Source organism: Vulpes vulpes, chromosome 7 (assembly GCF_048418805.1).
Source record: "Vulpes vulpes isolate BD-2025 chromosome 7, VulVul3, whole genome shotgun sequence".
In the NCBI taxonomy this organism is placed as follows: domain Eukaryota; kingdom Metazoa; phylum Chordata; class Mammalia; order Carnivora; family Canidae; genus Vulpes; species Vulpes vulpes.
This window is the reverse complement of record NC_132786.1, coordinates 10,216,815-10,230,984: the sequence shown is the minus strand read 5'-3', so window position 1 is coordinate 10,230,984 and position 14,170 is coordinate 10,216,815. Positions and strand designations below refer to the sequence as shown.

Here is a 14,170-nt window from a genome sequence, read left to right as displayed (position 1 = left end):
ACACAGAGAGAGAGGGGTAGAGACACAGGCAGAGGGAGAAGCAGGCTCCATGCACCGGGAGCCCGACGTGGGATTCCATCCCGGGTCTCCAGGATCGCGCCCTGGGCCAAAGGCAGGCGCCAAACCGCTGCGCCACCCAGGGATCCCCAGGACTAGATTTTTAAAAACAGGAAAGATATAGGAGATGTGAACCACACAATTAGCACTCTTGACCTAATGGACTTACACAGAACACTGTTCCCTACAACTGCATGGCACATTCTTTTCAAGCACTACCGAATGTTTACCAAAAATGGCCATCTGATAGGTCTTAATGTATAGCAAAACATAGAAATCATCAAAGTATGCTCACGGATCACAGTGCAACCTAAGAAGATGGGAAGGAATGAGATCCAGGGCCTATATGGAAGATGGCCTTAGCTGAGAAGAAATCCCATCCCTTTGTTCACCCTACTTCTCTCTGGTACCACTGCCCACCCTAGTGCAAGAGCTGAATAAATTATCCCAGGGAACTGCTCAAAAATGGTTCCAAACGGTGGACTCAAGACCTCGTTCACTCAGTTACTTTGATCAACTCTAGGGTATGATCTCGAGATTGAACTCCAGTTTTCTTTCTCACTCTTTCCAAATTATAAACCCATAACTGAGCAGCAGTGAGTGTAGTTAAGCTACCCCGCAAACTAGATCCTGCTTAGGTGAAGCTACGTATTTCAGCCCCATGCACCATTTACAGACTGACATTATTTTGTGAAAACAGATCCTGACAAAGCCCTCTACAGAAAGAGCCATGGATCTACCTCTGGTCAGAAGTTAGGGAATAGCAGGCATAGTCGTGGTGAGGGCCATGATTCTCTACAGGACGGGTTAGTTGGAAATGAACCCCAAGTTCAAAGCCAGTGGTCTCTTCTTTTCCCAAAGGTGGAAGACGGAAAGGGGCCTACCAGAATCACAAGGGAAGCTTCCTTAACATATAATATCCTATCTACAGGAAGCCACTCCAGGCCACAGAATGCTGGTTTTGTCTTTTACCACACTAAACACTATGCCCCCTCCTTTTCTTTTTCAAATGCAATTTTATCAGGGAAAACATAAACTAGAAGGCAGTGAAGGCCACAGAACTACCACCATCTTGGCCAATCCCATCTCAACCACTACTGTGGAGCCTGGCCACATTTTAGCCTGGACTTTTTTTTAAAGTATGTGTAACCAAACACTTATTTCAACCATTAAAAAAAATCTTGAGGAAGTTCCTGTAGAATGTCTAGCTTTGAGCAATTTAACTTCCCGGTATGCTCTCCAAAGCAAACCTAATGTAAAATGTATGAGAGAGTTGCTAGGTGAGGTAACCAGCCGCATGGAGTTATTAATTAAAGACCTGCTTTAAAAAAAAAAAAAAAACTAATAATAGTGACGTTTGTAAAAATAGTTGCTTTGCTGCCCTTCCTTTGGGAATTAATGAGTTATCAGATACCAGTCAAGTCCATCCAGTTCTATTTTAGGGTAAGAAAATTTTTTCATCTGTTAAGAAAATGTTTGTCTTTCAATTGACTTGGAAACACCTAATCTAAAACAGTCCCAGCCAAACAACACTGTGTTGAAAAGAGAGAGAGTGGGGACAGATTATTGTCCTTGCTCTTTCCATCAGTTACATCCAGAGTTGCTTTCACTGGTATGATGCGATATGACACTGTCTGTTTAGATCAGTGGGTTCTACTCAAACCACTGTCAAAAAGGGCTGTTTCAAATCCCTGCATGTCCCAGGCTGTCATCATTTTGGAAGGACACGATCTGCTCACATCAAATACATTAAGATGCACCCAACATCCTATGTTAGATTGCTTCTGTTTATGTATTTAAAATGAATTGTAGGGGATCCCTGGGTGGCGCAGCGGTTTAGCGCCTGCCTTTGGCACAGGGCGCAATCCTGGAGACCGGGGATCGAATCCCACGTCGGCCTCCCGGTGCATGGAGCCTGCTTCTCCCTCTGCCTGTGTCTCTGCCTCTCTCTCTCTCTCTCTCTGTGACTATCATAAATAAATAAAAATTTAAAAAAAAATAAAAATAAAATGAATTGTATTACTTTGCAGTTGAAATCTTTTTTTTTTTTTTTTTAGATTTTATTTATTCATGAGAGACACACACAGAGAGGCAGAGACATAGGCAGAAGGAGAAACAGGCTCCCTCCCTTGCAGGGAGCCTGATGTAGGATTTGATCCCAGGACCCCGGGATCACGCCCTGAGCCAAAGGCAGACGCTCAACCACTGAGCCACCTAGGTGTTCCCATCTTTTCTTTCTCTCTCTCTCTTTCTTTTTTACTTTTTTAAAATTTAAATTCAATTTGCCAAAATATAACACCCAGTGCTCATCCCATCAAGTGCCCTCCTCAGTACCTGCCACCTAGTTACCCTATCCTCCCCTTCCGCAACTCTTTGTTTCCTGGAGTTAGTAATCTCTCACAGTTTATTTCCCTCTCTAATTTCTCCCACTCAGTTCCTCTCCTTTCCCTTATAATCCCCATATTTTCTTTTTGAATGCACAGTCTGGGATCTGAGCACCTCTTTACAGGTCTCAAGCATTTTCAAGACCCTTGAAAATCTTGTTGACCCCATGCACTGTTGTCCTCTCTAGTGCTCGCGGGATACACCAGCCCTGGTCTATGAAGCCTACACGGAGTTTACTGTGAGGGAAATGTTGAGAACAGTGTCTGTCCCATTAAGGAATGTCATCTCTGTGGAGGATCCAAGGAGAAAATGTCTCTCTAGTGCTGGTATCAAGAGCAGTTGTACTCACACTGTTGTTTTGCACCTTGCAAGCTCATGAGTCAGACAGGTGGCCTGCGTGCAGGTGACTCTTTCTTCACACTAATTACCACAAAGCTTAGAAAACACGTGTGCCATTTTGTGCTCTAAACTCACGGATCCATCTCATATTTCCTACCTTAAATTTCTCTTTACCTCATTTCTTCCCATTCATTTTAAATTTACTTTATCTAGCTAATTAATTCTATGTAAGCTTCCTTACCCTTTTTTGGACTGAGGCAGGATATAAATAAATACATAAATAGCATTATTTTTCTCCTAAAACTGCCTTTGTTCCACATTTTCAATGTATGATGATCCTTCTGTTTAAATGATAGTTAGCATTTACTGAGTACTGAGCATTTACTGCTCAGCCAGCAGCACTATGTGAAGCACTTCAGATGGATTACTTCATTAAGTCATCATAACAAGTCATGAGATAGATCCTATTCCTTTTCAGATAAAGAACCTGACGTATAAAGTATCTTGCCAGGGCCACTCAGCCAAGAAGAGCTGGGCTGGAATTCCACCCCAGGCTGGCTTCATGGCCACCCACCCGCCCCAGCTGGAAACCTTCACTCAGGATGCCACTCCCTGGGTTCCCTTCTGTTGATTTAGCCAGCTAAATGCCTCTTGATTCTGTTCCCCTGTTCTCTATCCTCAGTCCAGCTCTTTATTTCAGGGCTCCTTTGATCTCTGGCTGGGTTTTTTGTTGTTGTTGTTGTTGTTGTTGTTGTTGTTTTTTAAGTAAGCTCTAAACTCAGCGTGGTGCTGGAACTCACAATGCTGAGATCAAGAGCTACATGCTCTACCAATTGAGCCAGCCAGGTGCCCCATCTGGCTGGGATTTTTGCAACAGCTTCTTAGCGGATCTCCCTGAATCCAGGCCTGCCCTCCGTGGATCTATCATCCAGTGTTTCTGAAATATAAAGGTGTCTACATGTACAAGTTCCTTATAAGGTGCCCCAGTTGTAAGAGAGAATCCAGTTTGTTTAGTCTGCCATTCAGGACCATTTACAATAGTCAAACCAGACACACCATGAATCTACCCCATCCTCCCAAGATGGTGATTCCTCCTCAGTCAAGGGGCACACATTCGTGCTTCAGAGGTCTTGCATACACTGATCCTGTCTCCTGTGCCTAGTAGACCACACAGATTTCAAGTTTCAGGTCAAAATGCCTTCCTTATCGAGTCCCACATTAGGCTCCCCACCGGGAACCTGCTTCTACCTCTGCCTATGTTTCTGCCTCTCTGTGCCTCTCATGAATAAAGAAATAAAATCTTTAAAAAAATGCCTTCCTTATCGTGAAACGTTCACTGAACCCCTTCGTCCCCAAACCTCCTCCATGATTTTCCCATTCTTTGTCAAGACTTCCTCACCACACTTATGTCATCATGCTGTCATTATTTTTTGGTCTCTCTCCCTCACTGGACCCTGAGCTTCTTGAGGACAAGGACTCTGTTGCCTTACCTACTGCAGACCTCTCTCCCATACCAAATGCCCAGTACGTAGCAGTAGCTGAACATTTGACCAAGTGGCAGGTCTAAACCAGATGTGGGTACATCACCTGCAGATTAGCCTTCTTAAAGCACGTCTGCCCCCAACCCTCCAACCCAAGAATATAGGACCACCACTAATTTGTATTTTGGGACAAATTAGAAAAAAAAAATGCCTCCGCTGGGCTAATGTATTCCAATAAGACTCCCTTACCCTGAGCTTACACACGGTTTACACATCCTTCCACATAGTGTCAAATGAGCAAGGATTTCTACCTCACTCTCTTGACCAGGCCAGTTCTTGTGCAAGAAGACAGTGCACTTATCTATACAAGGCAGCCCTGCATGCACACAGACAATTCCCTTGCCCTGTGTGTGCTGTTCCATTTATTAGAAAGGCCATTAGCTCCCATCTGTGTAGGCAAACTTTAATACCCAGTCCAAATGTCATCTCCTCTGTGAGTGTTTCCCTTGTGCCTCTCAGGCAAATTTAACCTCTCCCCCACCCCCCTCTCTGTCTCTCTCGTATTCCCACAACCGCAGAAGATATCCATGTTTGAGTGTTACCATGCTGCACCACACATCTTTCTTTATTGCTGATTTCATTGCTGGACCATTAGGATCACGTTAGGCATCATTGGGTCCCATATGCCTATGAAGATGCCTTTCAGATAAATGGGGGATGTGTAATAAATGTTACTATTGGGGCACCTGGGTGGCTCAGTGATTGAGCATCTGCCTTTGGCTCATGTCTTGATCCTGGGGTCATGGGATCAAGTCCCTCCTTGGGCTCCCTGCACGGAGCCTGCTTCTCCCTCTGCCTATGTCTCTGTCTCTCTCTCTGTGTTTCTCATGAATAAATAAATAAAATCTTTACAAATATAAATAAATGTTACTATTTGGTTCAAAGTCTTCACACAGCCTTTCTTTTGCCTCCTGATTGTTTCAAACTCCCCAGGCTGGCGCACCAGTCTGTCAGTCTCATGGCTGGCCAGACACCTCTCTGTATCCCCCTCCTCAGGTCCCCTCTGAGCATCTGGGCTGCAGCGGATTCACAGGGGACTCCCAAGCACCCCTGACCTCTGGACCTTTACTCATCTGTCCCTCCTGTCTCTAGTACCCTCCTCTCCTCTTTGCCTGTCAAAATTCTATTCATCTTCAAGGCCCAACTCAAGCACCATGTTTGTCACGAAGCATCCCATCAGCAGATGGTGGCTTCTTGCTGCTAAGAACCAAAGCCCTTTGTCCTTCTGGAGTCATTCCTCAAACATTGCTCTGTGTTTTAATGATATATGTCTATAACGAAAGCACTTCAAAGGCAGGGATTCATTGCACAGGGTAGGTGTCAGCAAATACTGTGCTACAGAGAAGAAAGAATCCAGCGCTACATTGGCAGATGAAAAAGGCAGCAAACTCAACTTCAAGGACCTGGCAGGACACAAAACTCCTCTCCTGTCCCCTCTTTCATCAGTAGGGATAACACGTGAACTCTAGGCAGAATTGCATAAATGGCCCCTCCCTCCTGCCCCCCGCCCCCAGCCTACATAGTTCAGCTTGCCTTCTAAAGAGGTGAGAGTGAGGAGTGACAGCTGGTTTCTTTTGCTCCACCCCTTCTCTTTTCCCCCAAACACAGAGCAGAAATTCACCTCTGACAGCACTGCTTTCAAGCTCCCGCAGGACACGGCACACACAGGACACATGGCACGCAGCCCTCGGCACACCTCTGCAGGGATGGTGCAGACAGATGCCTCCCTCTCCAGCATGAAGCGCCTTACCTCTGCGCTCCGGGCCGCCCTGGCCCTCGGCCTGCTCTTTGCCTCCTTCCACTTGGCTTGCTTGGCAGGTAGAACTGTGAGCTTTATTCTTGGCCACGCTGGGGAGAAGAGGGGAGGGAGAGAAGAGGTGGAGGAGGGGGGAGGAAGGGGGAGGGAGGAGAAGGGGGGAAGAGGGGTGGGGGAAGGGAGGAAGGGAGGAAGGAGGATTCTTTGGCTAGGGTTGGTCCCACACAAAGCGAAGAGCAAACAGTTTTTTCTCACCTGAAGGATTAGGCAGGAGGTGGTAGGTTGGGCTGGGGGTGTCTTACATTTACCTAAGACCTAAGACCACCATCAAATACTCAACTCCTCAGCTAGGACAGGTTTAGCCACCTCTACTGGACTTTGCCACAAAGCAACAGGAAAAATGTGATGTACTGACAGTCTCTCCCATCAAGAGACCAAAATTGGCCTAAAATGACATTTTAATGGGCGCTGTGTCTCCACTGCTCCTTCTCAGGGCCCCTGGCTATTGTGATTTGCAATTGCCCCTTTGTACTCTGTTCCTCACCTGAGGTCCTCTGGTCCCTCCGTTGACCCTGTGCTCCCTTTGCAACTTCCATAAAACCCTAAGGCACAAAACCTGCCAAATGCTGTTGATGATTCTCCCACCTTCCCCAGCACAAGAGACGTGGAGTTATTACCCTGTGTGCTCATGGACGCTAGGAGGGTTGAGTAGCAGCCCCTGTCTTGCTCTCTCAGGCTGGGCTCTCCCCCTGCAGAGAGAACTCCCTCATATTCTTATGCTCCTGGCTTTGGCCTCTGGCCTTATATTTTTTAAGATTTTTAATTTATTTATTCATAAGAGACACATAGAGAGAGGGAGAGACACAGGCAGAGGGAGAAGCAGGCTCCCCGCAGGGATGGAGTCCCAGGACCCCAGGATCACAACTTGAGCCAAAGGCAGATGCTCAGCCACTGAGCACCCAGGTTCCCTGGCCTCTGGCTTTGATCTTGCCCCTGCAGCTCCTGCCCTGCCCTTGACAGATTTCCCTCTCTCAAAACTGAGCCTCAAGGACCCCTCAGGGCTGTGCCTGTCTCCCTTGTCCTCACCACCCTCCTTTGGAGTTTCAGGGTATGAGCTCTAGCCACTCAGCCTCAACTCAATTCTGGCTTCCACAACTTACTAGCTGTGTGACGTTGAGCAAATCACTTAATGTCTCTGTGCCCCAGTTTTCTCATTTATACAGTGGGGATAATCACAGCGCTTACATTATAGGGTTGTCATAAAGATGAAAGGAGACTACCGCATATAAAGAACTGTTAGTAAATTAGCACAGGGTAAACACTCAATGAATGTTAGCATGTTTGTTTTATTTTCCCATACCCCTCCCTAAATAAGTATTTTATTTTTTTCATTTGTTTACCCTCACGGTGACTTGTTTATGATAGGCTCTCAAAAAACCTGACAAATTTAACTGCACTTAATTATTAGCACCCTGTACTTTGGAAGTGACCCCAAGCTGGACTAGTCTCTGACCGGCTATGCTTACGAGGGTAGAGGCTGAGGCTTAACTTCTTAGAAATTAATAACTAGACTATTCAGTTCGAACCATATAAAATTACCGATATTGACAAATTTTTTGACCTATCAAATGGCAATTTCAGATGGCTTAACCTAACACCAGCATCTGGTTAACTAGGTTTTCTCCCATTCACTTGGTCCAAATGGGGACCACTTCCATTCTAGGGCAGAGGGGAGATGAAAGTCAAGGCCAAGGAAGTTAGTTGGGTTAAAAAGGAAAATTAAATGTTGAGGAATCAATTATTCCAAAACAAATAAAGACCAAGTTCTAAGCCATTTAGCTGTAAATAATTTACAGTAACAATCAGATTGTGTCAAGGTAATTACTATACCCCAGGCAGGACATTGGAGTGGCTGGGGGGTGGGGGTGGGGGGGAGGAGTGGCATAAAATCACTCTAAGCAGCAATTTCATGGCTTTGGCTAAACAAGAAGTTTCCTCCTGACTTGTCCTGCTACCTGACAACAAGCTCCTTTGAAGGACACACTGACCTAGGGTCAGTGGAGCCTTGAGAGTTTCTAAACCACTTTTTTTTTTTTTTTTTTTTTTTTTGCATCCTCAAAGGAAGCGGAACAGCAATATAATTAATTTCCAGAACAATTCTTTAAAATTGGCTTCTTGGTCTTGATCTACCAAGATGAATGCCATCTAACAAAAATTTTTTGGTGATGGAAGTTGTGGGGTGTCCCGATTAGGTGAGGGCCAGCGGTACCGATAGTGAGAGAATTTACTCAGGGCAGAATAAAGGAGATAGAAATTTATTAAATATGCTGCAAGGCAGCAGCAGGCAGGACAGCAGAGGAGGGACTGTCTGCTTCAAGGTGGTGGTGAGGGGCTATAGTTATAGGGCAGAGCGAGGGAGCGTGGGGAATGTCCCCTTTTGGTAATCTGAGGAGCTATGCCTGTTGTAATTGGTCAGTTAGGGTCATGACTATTCCCGAGGTGGGTCGCTTAATGGGCCTGTTTGCATTTCAGCTAGGGGGCGCTGGGGGCCCTTGTGCCTCCTGCAAGTTTCCATTGTTCACACCTGTTGCCTAAAAGCAGCTTCTACAGAAATGTTCCATTTCTGTGCTATGCTTCCAATATGGCAGCATTTCAGAATGTGGTGATCCAGTGTGGTAACTGAGCCCTTGAAGTGTGGCTAATACTACCAGGAAGTTGCATTTTTTTATTTCATTTTAATAAATTTGAAGAGCCACATGTAATTGCCATATTGGACAGAATAGACCTGGATCATCCATCTGCTCATTCTCAGCTATGAGAGGCAAGGTAGATGATGGTTTTTTGGAATTGAGAATCTTTATGTTCATCTCTGTAGCCCCCCCTCACCTCCACACTCTGACAGAACTTTGAGAATTTCCACTGAAGTTCTTTTTATCTTTGTGCTCCTTATTTATTGATCGAGACAATTCTAATGGTTGCAAATTCTAGCCATCTCTGGATTTGGTGGTATAGCATTTAATTTTTTTGATAACCATCTGCCTGAGTAATACCATCATAATCACCAGAAGTAAAGAATCAAAGTCAGATTTCAACATTCATTTGTTCAAGCTTTTGAAGGGAATTGAAAGTAGTTAGGAGAAGACATTTGAGATTGTTAAGTGTTTGCTTTAATATATAGGAGAAAAACCATTTCTAGATGGAGCTATTTGCATAGGAAACAGCTAAAATAGAGTGTTTGGAAAGCTCTTTGCAGCAGGCCCTTGGCCACTGAAGGATGAGATATGAAGGAGATGAAGTGTGAAGCTGTGAGTCAATGAGACATGCAGGTAAGCGTCTCTGAATGATAATAATGAAAGGAAAAGGGAAGTGTATTCTTTTGCTGCCATAAAAACATACCACAGACTGGGTGGCTAAAACAACAGAAACTTATTTTCTGATAGTTCTGGAGACTCCAGGTGTCAGCGGGTGTGTCTTCTCCTGAGGCCTCTCTCCTTGGCTCACAGATGGCCACCTTCTCACTGTGACCTCACCTAGTCTTTTCTCTGTGCAGGTGCCTCCCTAGTGTCTTCCCTTTCTCTCAAGGACACTAGTCATATTGGATGAGGACCCACCCATATGACTCCATTTAATCTTGATTTAACCTCTTTAAAGGCTTTTTCTCCAAATACAATCACTACTGTGGGTTAGGACTTCAATGAATGTGGTGGGGACAGTCTGGCCCATAACAGAGGGTTAGCCTTATTACATGACATCTTAAAGCACCTAGACTGGAACTTCTATAATCCTTGGTGTACTATCACCACTAACTGACAAAAAAGATTTCACTCTGTGCCTGGGAATGGATTCCCCTACTGCCTGAGACCATCTTCTGTCTTTCCTTCCAGAAGCGAGGAACAGTGACAACTCAACCCTGGCCACCCATCACCCAGACCCTGGAACCCTGGAGCAGTGCCCCAGTAAGCATCTCCTGACAAATGCCCTAAACCCAGAGCTGGCCCTGGATCTGGGAGGGACACTTAAGCGTGCTTGCTTTCTGTTGATTGGGGTCCAGTGGTGGAGTGCCAGCCTGACCTTCCTGTGCACTGGTATGGTCTGTTTGTCACCCCCAGAACTGCTTGCATAGCATATCTTAAAAGCTATCTCAGCCTTGACCCTGATGTCGGCTCACAATCTTTGGTACAGGTGGCTTGAACGACCCATCCACAGGATGGCAGCCAAACATGCATTAGAAACTTAGAAGGGGGGACGCCTGGGTGGCTCAGTGGTTGAGCATCTGCCTTGGGCTCCGGGCGTGATCCTGGGGTCCTGGGATTGAGTCCCACATTGGACTCCCTGCATGGAGCCTGCTTCTCCCTTTGCCTATGTGTCTCTGCCTCTCTCTCTGTGTCTCTCATGAATAAATAAATAAAATCTTAAAAAAAAAAAAAAAAGCTACCAGTCAAGTCCAACTTCTGCCCAATGTAGGAGCTTTGTTCTGGGTACCCTTTGCCTATTTCTGTCCATCCTCTCCCTGAATACTCCTAAGGGCAAGAAGGCAGTACTTCCTAAAGCAGCAAGCATTGTTTCCACACATCCAATTAACAGAAAGTTTTGCTTTCTTCTATGTCTGGCTCCCTTTACTGCTGCCCTCCCTGAATAACCGTGCGTTCACTTCTGGGTATTTCCGAAGCCCCCATAATAGGGCAGTGACTTGTGGAGGTTGAGTGTGGGGCTTTGGATTCCTTGAGACCTGGGTTCAAGTTCTTGCTCTGCCATCTGGTGCCCCCTCTTGGGTGAGTCACAGCGTGGGCTCCTTCCGGGGAGATGAGAGTAGTTAAGTGTGGCCTCCCATCCTGTGAGGGATGAATAAGGGGACGGGCATGGAGCAGGTGACACCTGTGCAGTGTGCTTTAGTGAGCATGAGCTCTGGTCTCATTCCTTACCTGGGGTGGGGGGGGGGGTAGAGGGGACGGGGGGCGATGCACCGTGGTGTCCTTGATGTCCCTTCCTCGGCAGACGTGGACTTCTGTCCCCAAGCGGCTCGCTGCTGCCACCCTGGCGTGGATGAGTATGGCTGGATTGCCGCGGCAGTCGGATGGAGCCTGTGGTTCCTCACCCTCATCCTGCTCTGTGTGGACAAGCTGCTGAAGCTCAGCCCGGAGGAGCCCAAGGATCTGCAAGCCTGAGGCCCCAGGGTGTCAGTGACCACCCAACCGCACGGAATCATTTCACCTTTGGGGGAGGTGTCAGTTTTCTAAGTAGGGAATGTCAGAATTGGACACATCAGTGGTTACAAACTCCACTACAAAAGCCTAGAAGGCTAGCTGGGGTGCTGCAGGGAAGGGGTGGGCATGAGGCCCATCCTTGTGACCACAGCAGCATGGCTTCTATATACCACTTTTATATACCAGACCTCTGCAGTAAGATTCCATTTGCTCCCTTTTTATTATTATCATTATTTTATTTAGAGAGAGAGTGCCAGCGGGGGGTGAGGGAGGGGCAGAGGGAGAGAGAATCTCAAGCAGACTCCCCGCGGAGCATGGAGCCCCATGTGAGGCTCCATCTCTCAGCCTTGAGGTCATGACCTACCTGAGCTGAAATCAGGGGGGAGGGGTGGGGAGCGGTGCCCACGTGCCCATGTGGTTTCCACCACCTCCAAGTAGTCCCCTCTGTGCAGCGATGGTGTTGAGAAGAGACGCGAGATGGAAAGGAGGGTCTGAGGGAGCAGGGCCAGGGCTGCCCTGCACCCAAGTCCACGAGGGTCCTCCTCTTGGGCGCTGACAATCAATCTCCTTTCTCGGTGTGTGAGGCCTGCTTCCCTGCTGCGCCCCAAGGCAGGTGCCCAAGAAACACCTGGCTTCGGCTTTTGTCCACAGGCTCTTTGCTCCTAAGCTCAGAACCCTCTCACCTGTCCCCCGTCCCTCACCCCAGCCAAGGGCTTCCCTGGCATCTCAAAAAGGAGTCGCCTTCATCCTCACCTGCCACCCCTCGCCCGGGAGCATCGCTTCTCTCGCCCCTGTTCCCTGTCCTGCATCCTCCTCCGTGGCCGCCCTGCCCGACGGTACCCAACCCGGCACCTGGTCCAGACCCTCCTACATCGCCCCCCCCCCCACGTGGTCCCGCCGTGGCCAGGCCCCAGGGCACCTGACGACGTGGTGCTGGCGCCCCCTGCTGACGACCTCCGGTAAAGCCTGACCTCCCAGCGGGGCGCCCCCCCCATCACCCCCCACCACCCTGGGCCTGCTGTCCCCAGGACACCCACCGCCTTCCCAAGGACAAGGGCTGCGCTCCAGGGACCCAGTCCCCGTCCCCACGTCTTCCACCGCCCGCCGCCTTCCAGCTCCGCCTGCACACTGCAGGCCATGCCTCAAAGTCCAGCCCCAGGGCCTGTTCTACTCACAGCCTTCCCAGACAGCCTGGGGGGACCCGCGGCTGGTGCTTTTAGGGGTGCTTCTGCTCCCTCCTGAAGCGCAGCCTTCATGAACATACACACCGTCAGTGTGTTTCCTCTTGCTCCCGGGGATGGAGAGCTCCTGGCGATGTTCATCGCACAAATGAATGCATGAACTAACGGACGAGGCCTGGCCCTGGATGTGTGTATACATGATGACTATCGTTCAGCATACAGAGCTTCCATTTTAGGGGCGCCTGTGGGGGGCTCCATGGGTTGAGCATCTGCATTTAACTCAGGTCATGGTCCCCGGGTTCTGGGATCGAGGCCTTCATCCCGGGGCCCTGCTCAGCGGGGAGTCTGCTTCTCCCTCTGCCTCTGCCTGCTGCTCCCCCTGCTTGTGCACTCTGTCAAATAAATAAAATTCAAAAAAAGGAAGAAGAAGAAAGAAGGAAGAAGAGGAAGAAGAAGAAGAACTACTTCCATTTTTCTATAAATGGTTGAAATAACCAGTCTCCACAGAAGCCAGCTGGTTTGGCTCCTGCTCATCCTGCACAGGGATGTTGCTGGTCGCCCTGAACATAGCCAGGAGGGTCAGGTGGAGGGGGAAGTGGATTCATCAGAAGGAAGAAAGGACAAAATGACTCTCCTTACGAGACCATTGCTGCCCTTTGTGAGGAAACATGGATTTAGGTTGGACAACCAAATAAACATAACACAAGAAAAGAGGCCCCTGAAGTAGGAAGAAGTATTTCCTAGAGACGGCAGGTGATTCAGAGGTGCCACAGGTTTTTGTTTTGTTTTGTTTTGTTTTGTTTATTCATGAGAGACACAGAGAGAGAGAGGCAGAGACACAGGCAGAGGGAGAAGCAGGCTCCCTGTAGGGAGCCCGATGTGGGACTCGACCCCAGAACCCCAGGACCACGCCCTGGGCCAAAGGTGGCACTAAACCACTGAGCCACCAGGGCTGCCCTACTGCCACTGGCTCTTCCAGAAAACCTACCTCTGTTTCCCAATGAGAACTGAAGGCAGTGCCTGGCTCAGTCTGCTGTTTCCTCAATCTCCATTGTTTAATCAAGAAAATGGGTAGATTTACTGTGCCCCCATGTTAAACAATCGTGTGAACAAGTGTCTGCGTGACACCCCATGTGATGCTATGATCACACATAACTTAGTGTTTCGCTTTTTTTTAAACACCAAGGAAAGAGTTTCCACAATATGTGATGGTCAAACTCCTTAGAGATGGAAAGATTCAGTAAGGACCCGGTTGGATTTAACATGTGTAAGCATTTTTGAAATAAAACAGTGTGACCTCGTGGTGAGAGCACTAACTCCAAAAAGCAATAGAACAATGAAGACTGATTTCTGGCCAGTGTGAACCTCACCGAATCATTTCACCTTGGCGAGGGGGGTGGGGGTCAGTTTTCTAAGTAGGGAATGTTGGAGTTGGACACATCAGTGGTTGCAAACTCCACTACGAAAGCTTAGAAGACAAAAAAAAAAAAAAAAAAAAAGCCTAGAAGGCTAGCTGGGGTGCTGCAGGGAAGGGGTGGGCATGAGGCCTGTCCTTGTGACCATAGCAGCTTGGCTCTTACCACTTCTATATACCAGACCTCTGCAGTAAGATTCCATTTGCTCCCTTTTTATTATTATTTTATTTAGAGAGAGAGTGCCAGCAGGGGGTGAGGGAGGGGCAGAGGGAGAGAGAATCTCAAGCAGACT

The 14,170-nt window shown here is 47.8% G+C and overlaps 2 protein-coding genes across 35 annotated transcripts in view; one reads left to right on the top strand and one right to left on the bottom strand.

Annotated features, from left to right (window-relative positions):
* The window catches only part of ATP6V0A4 (ATPase H+ transporting V0 subunit a4), an 83,388-nt gene extending 77,206 nt beyond the window's left edge, over positions 1–6,182 (bottom strand). For 8 of the 34 annotated variants that reach the window (XM_072762938.1, XM_072762923.1, XM_072762935.1 and 5 more), the window contains exon 1: positions 5,944–6,083. The gene's annotated coding sequence lies outside the window, so the exon portion shown is untranslated. Of the gene's footprint in view, positions 1–5,943 lie in introns of all 34 variants that reach the window. The other 26 variants (XM_072762933.1, XM_072762944.1, XM_025982191.2 and 23 more) reach the window with 7 other exon arrangements.
* TMEM213 (transmembrane protein 213) lies at positions 5,996–13,788 on the top strand. Its single transcript, XM_025982198.2, has 3 exons — positions 5,996–6,140; positions 9,963–10,034; positions 11,074–13,788. Exons 1-3 carry the CDS (start codon positions 5,996–5,998, stop codon positions 11,241–11,243), a joined length of 387 nt encoding a protein of 128 aa, XP_025837983.1. The 3' UTR covers positions 11,244–13,788.
* The last annotated feature ends 382 nt before the right edge of the window (positions 13,789–14,170 follow it).

Coding starts and splice junctions, on each gene's coding strand:
- TMEM213 (XM_025982198.2), top strand. CDS start 5,996: ATGGCACGCAGCCCTCGGCACACCTCTGCAGGGATGGTGCAGACAGAT. Junction 6,141..9,962: donor CCACTTGGCTTGCTTGGCAG/GTAGAACTGTGA, acceptor CTTTCCTTCCAG/AAGCGAGGAACAGTGACAAC. Junction 10,035..11,073: donor AACCCTGGAGCAGTGCCCCA/GTAAGCATCTCC, acceptor CTTCCTCGGCAG/ACGTGGACTTCTGTCCCCAA.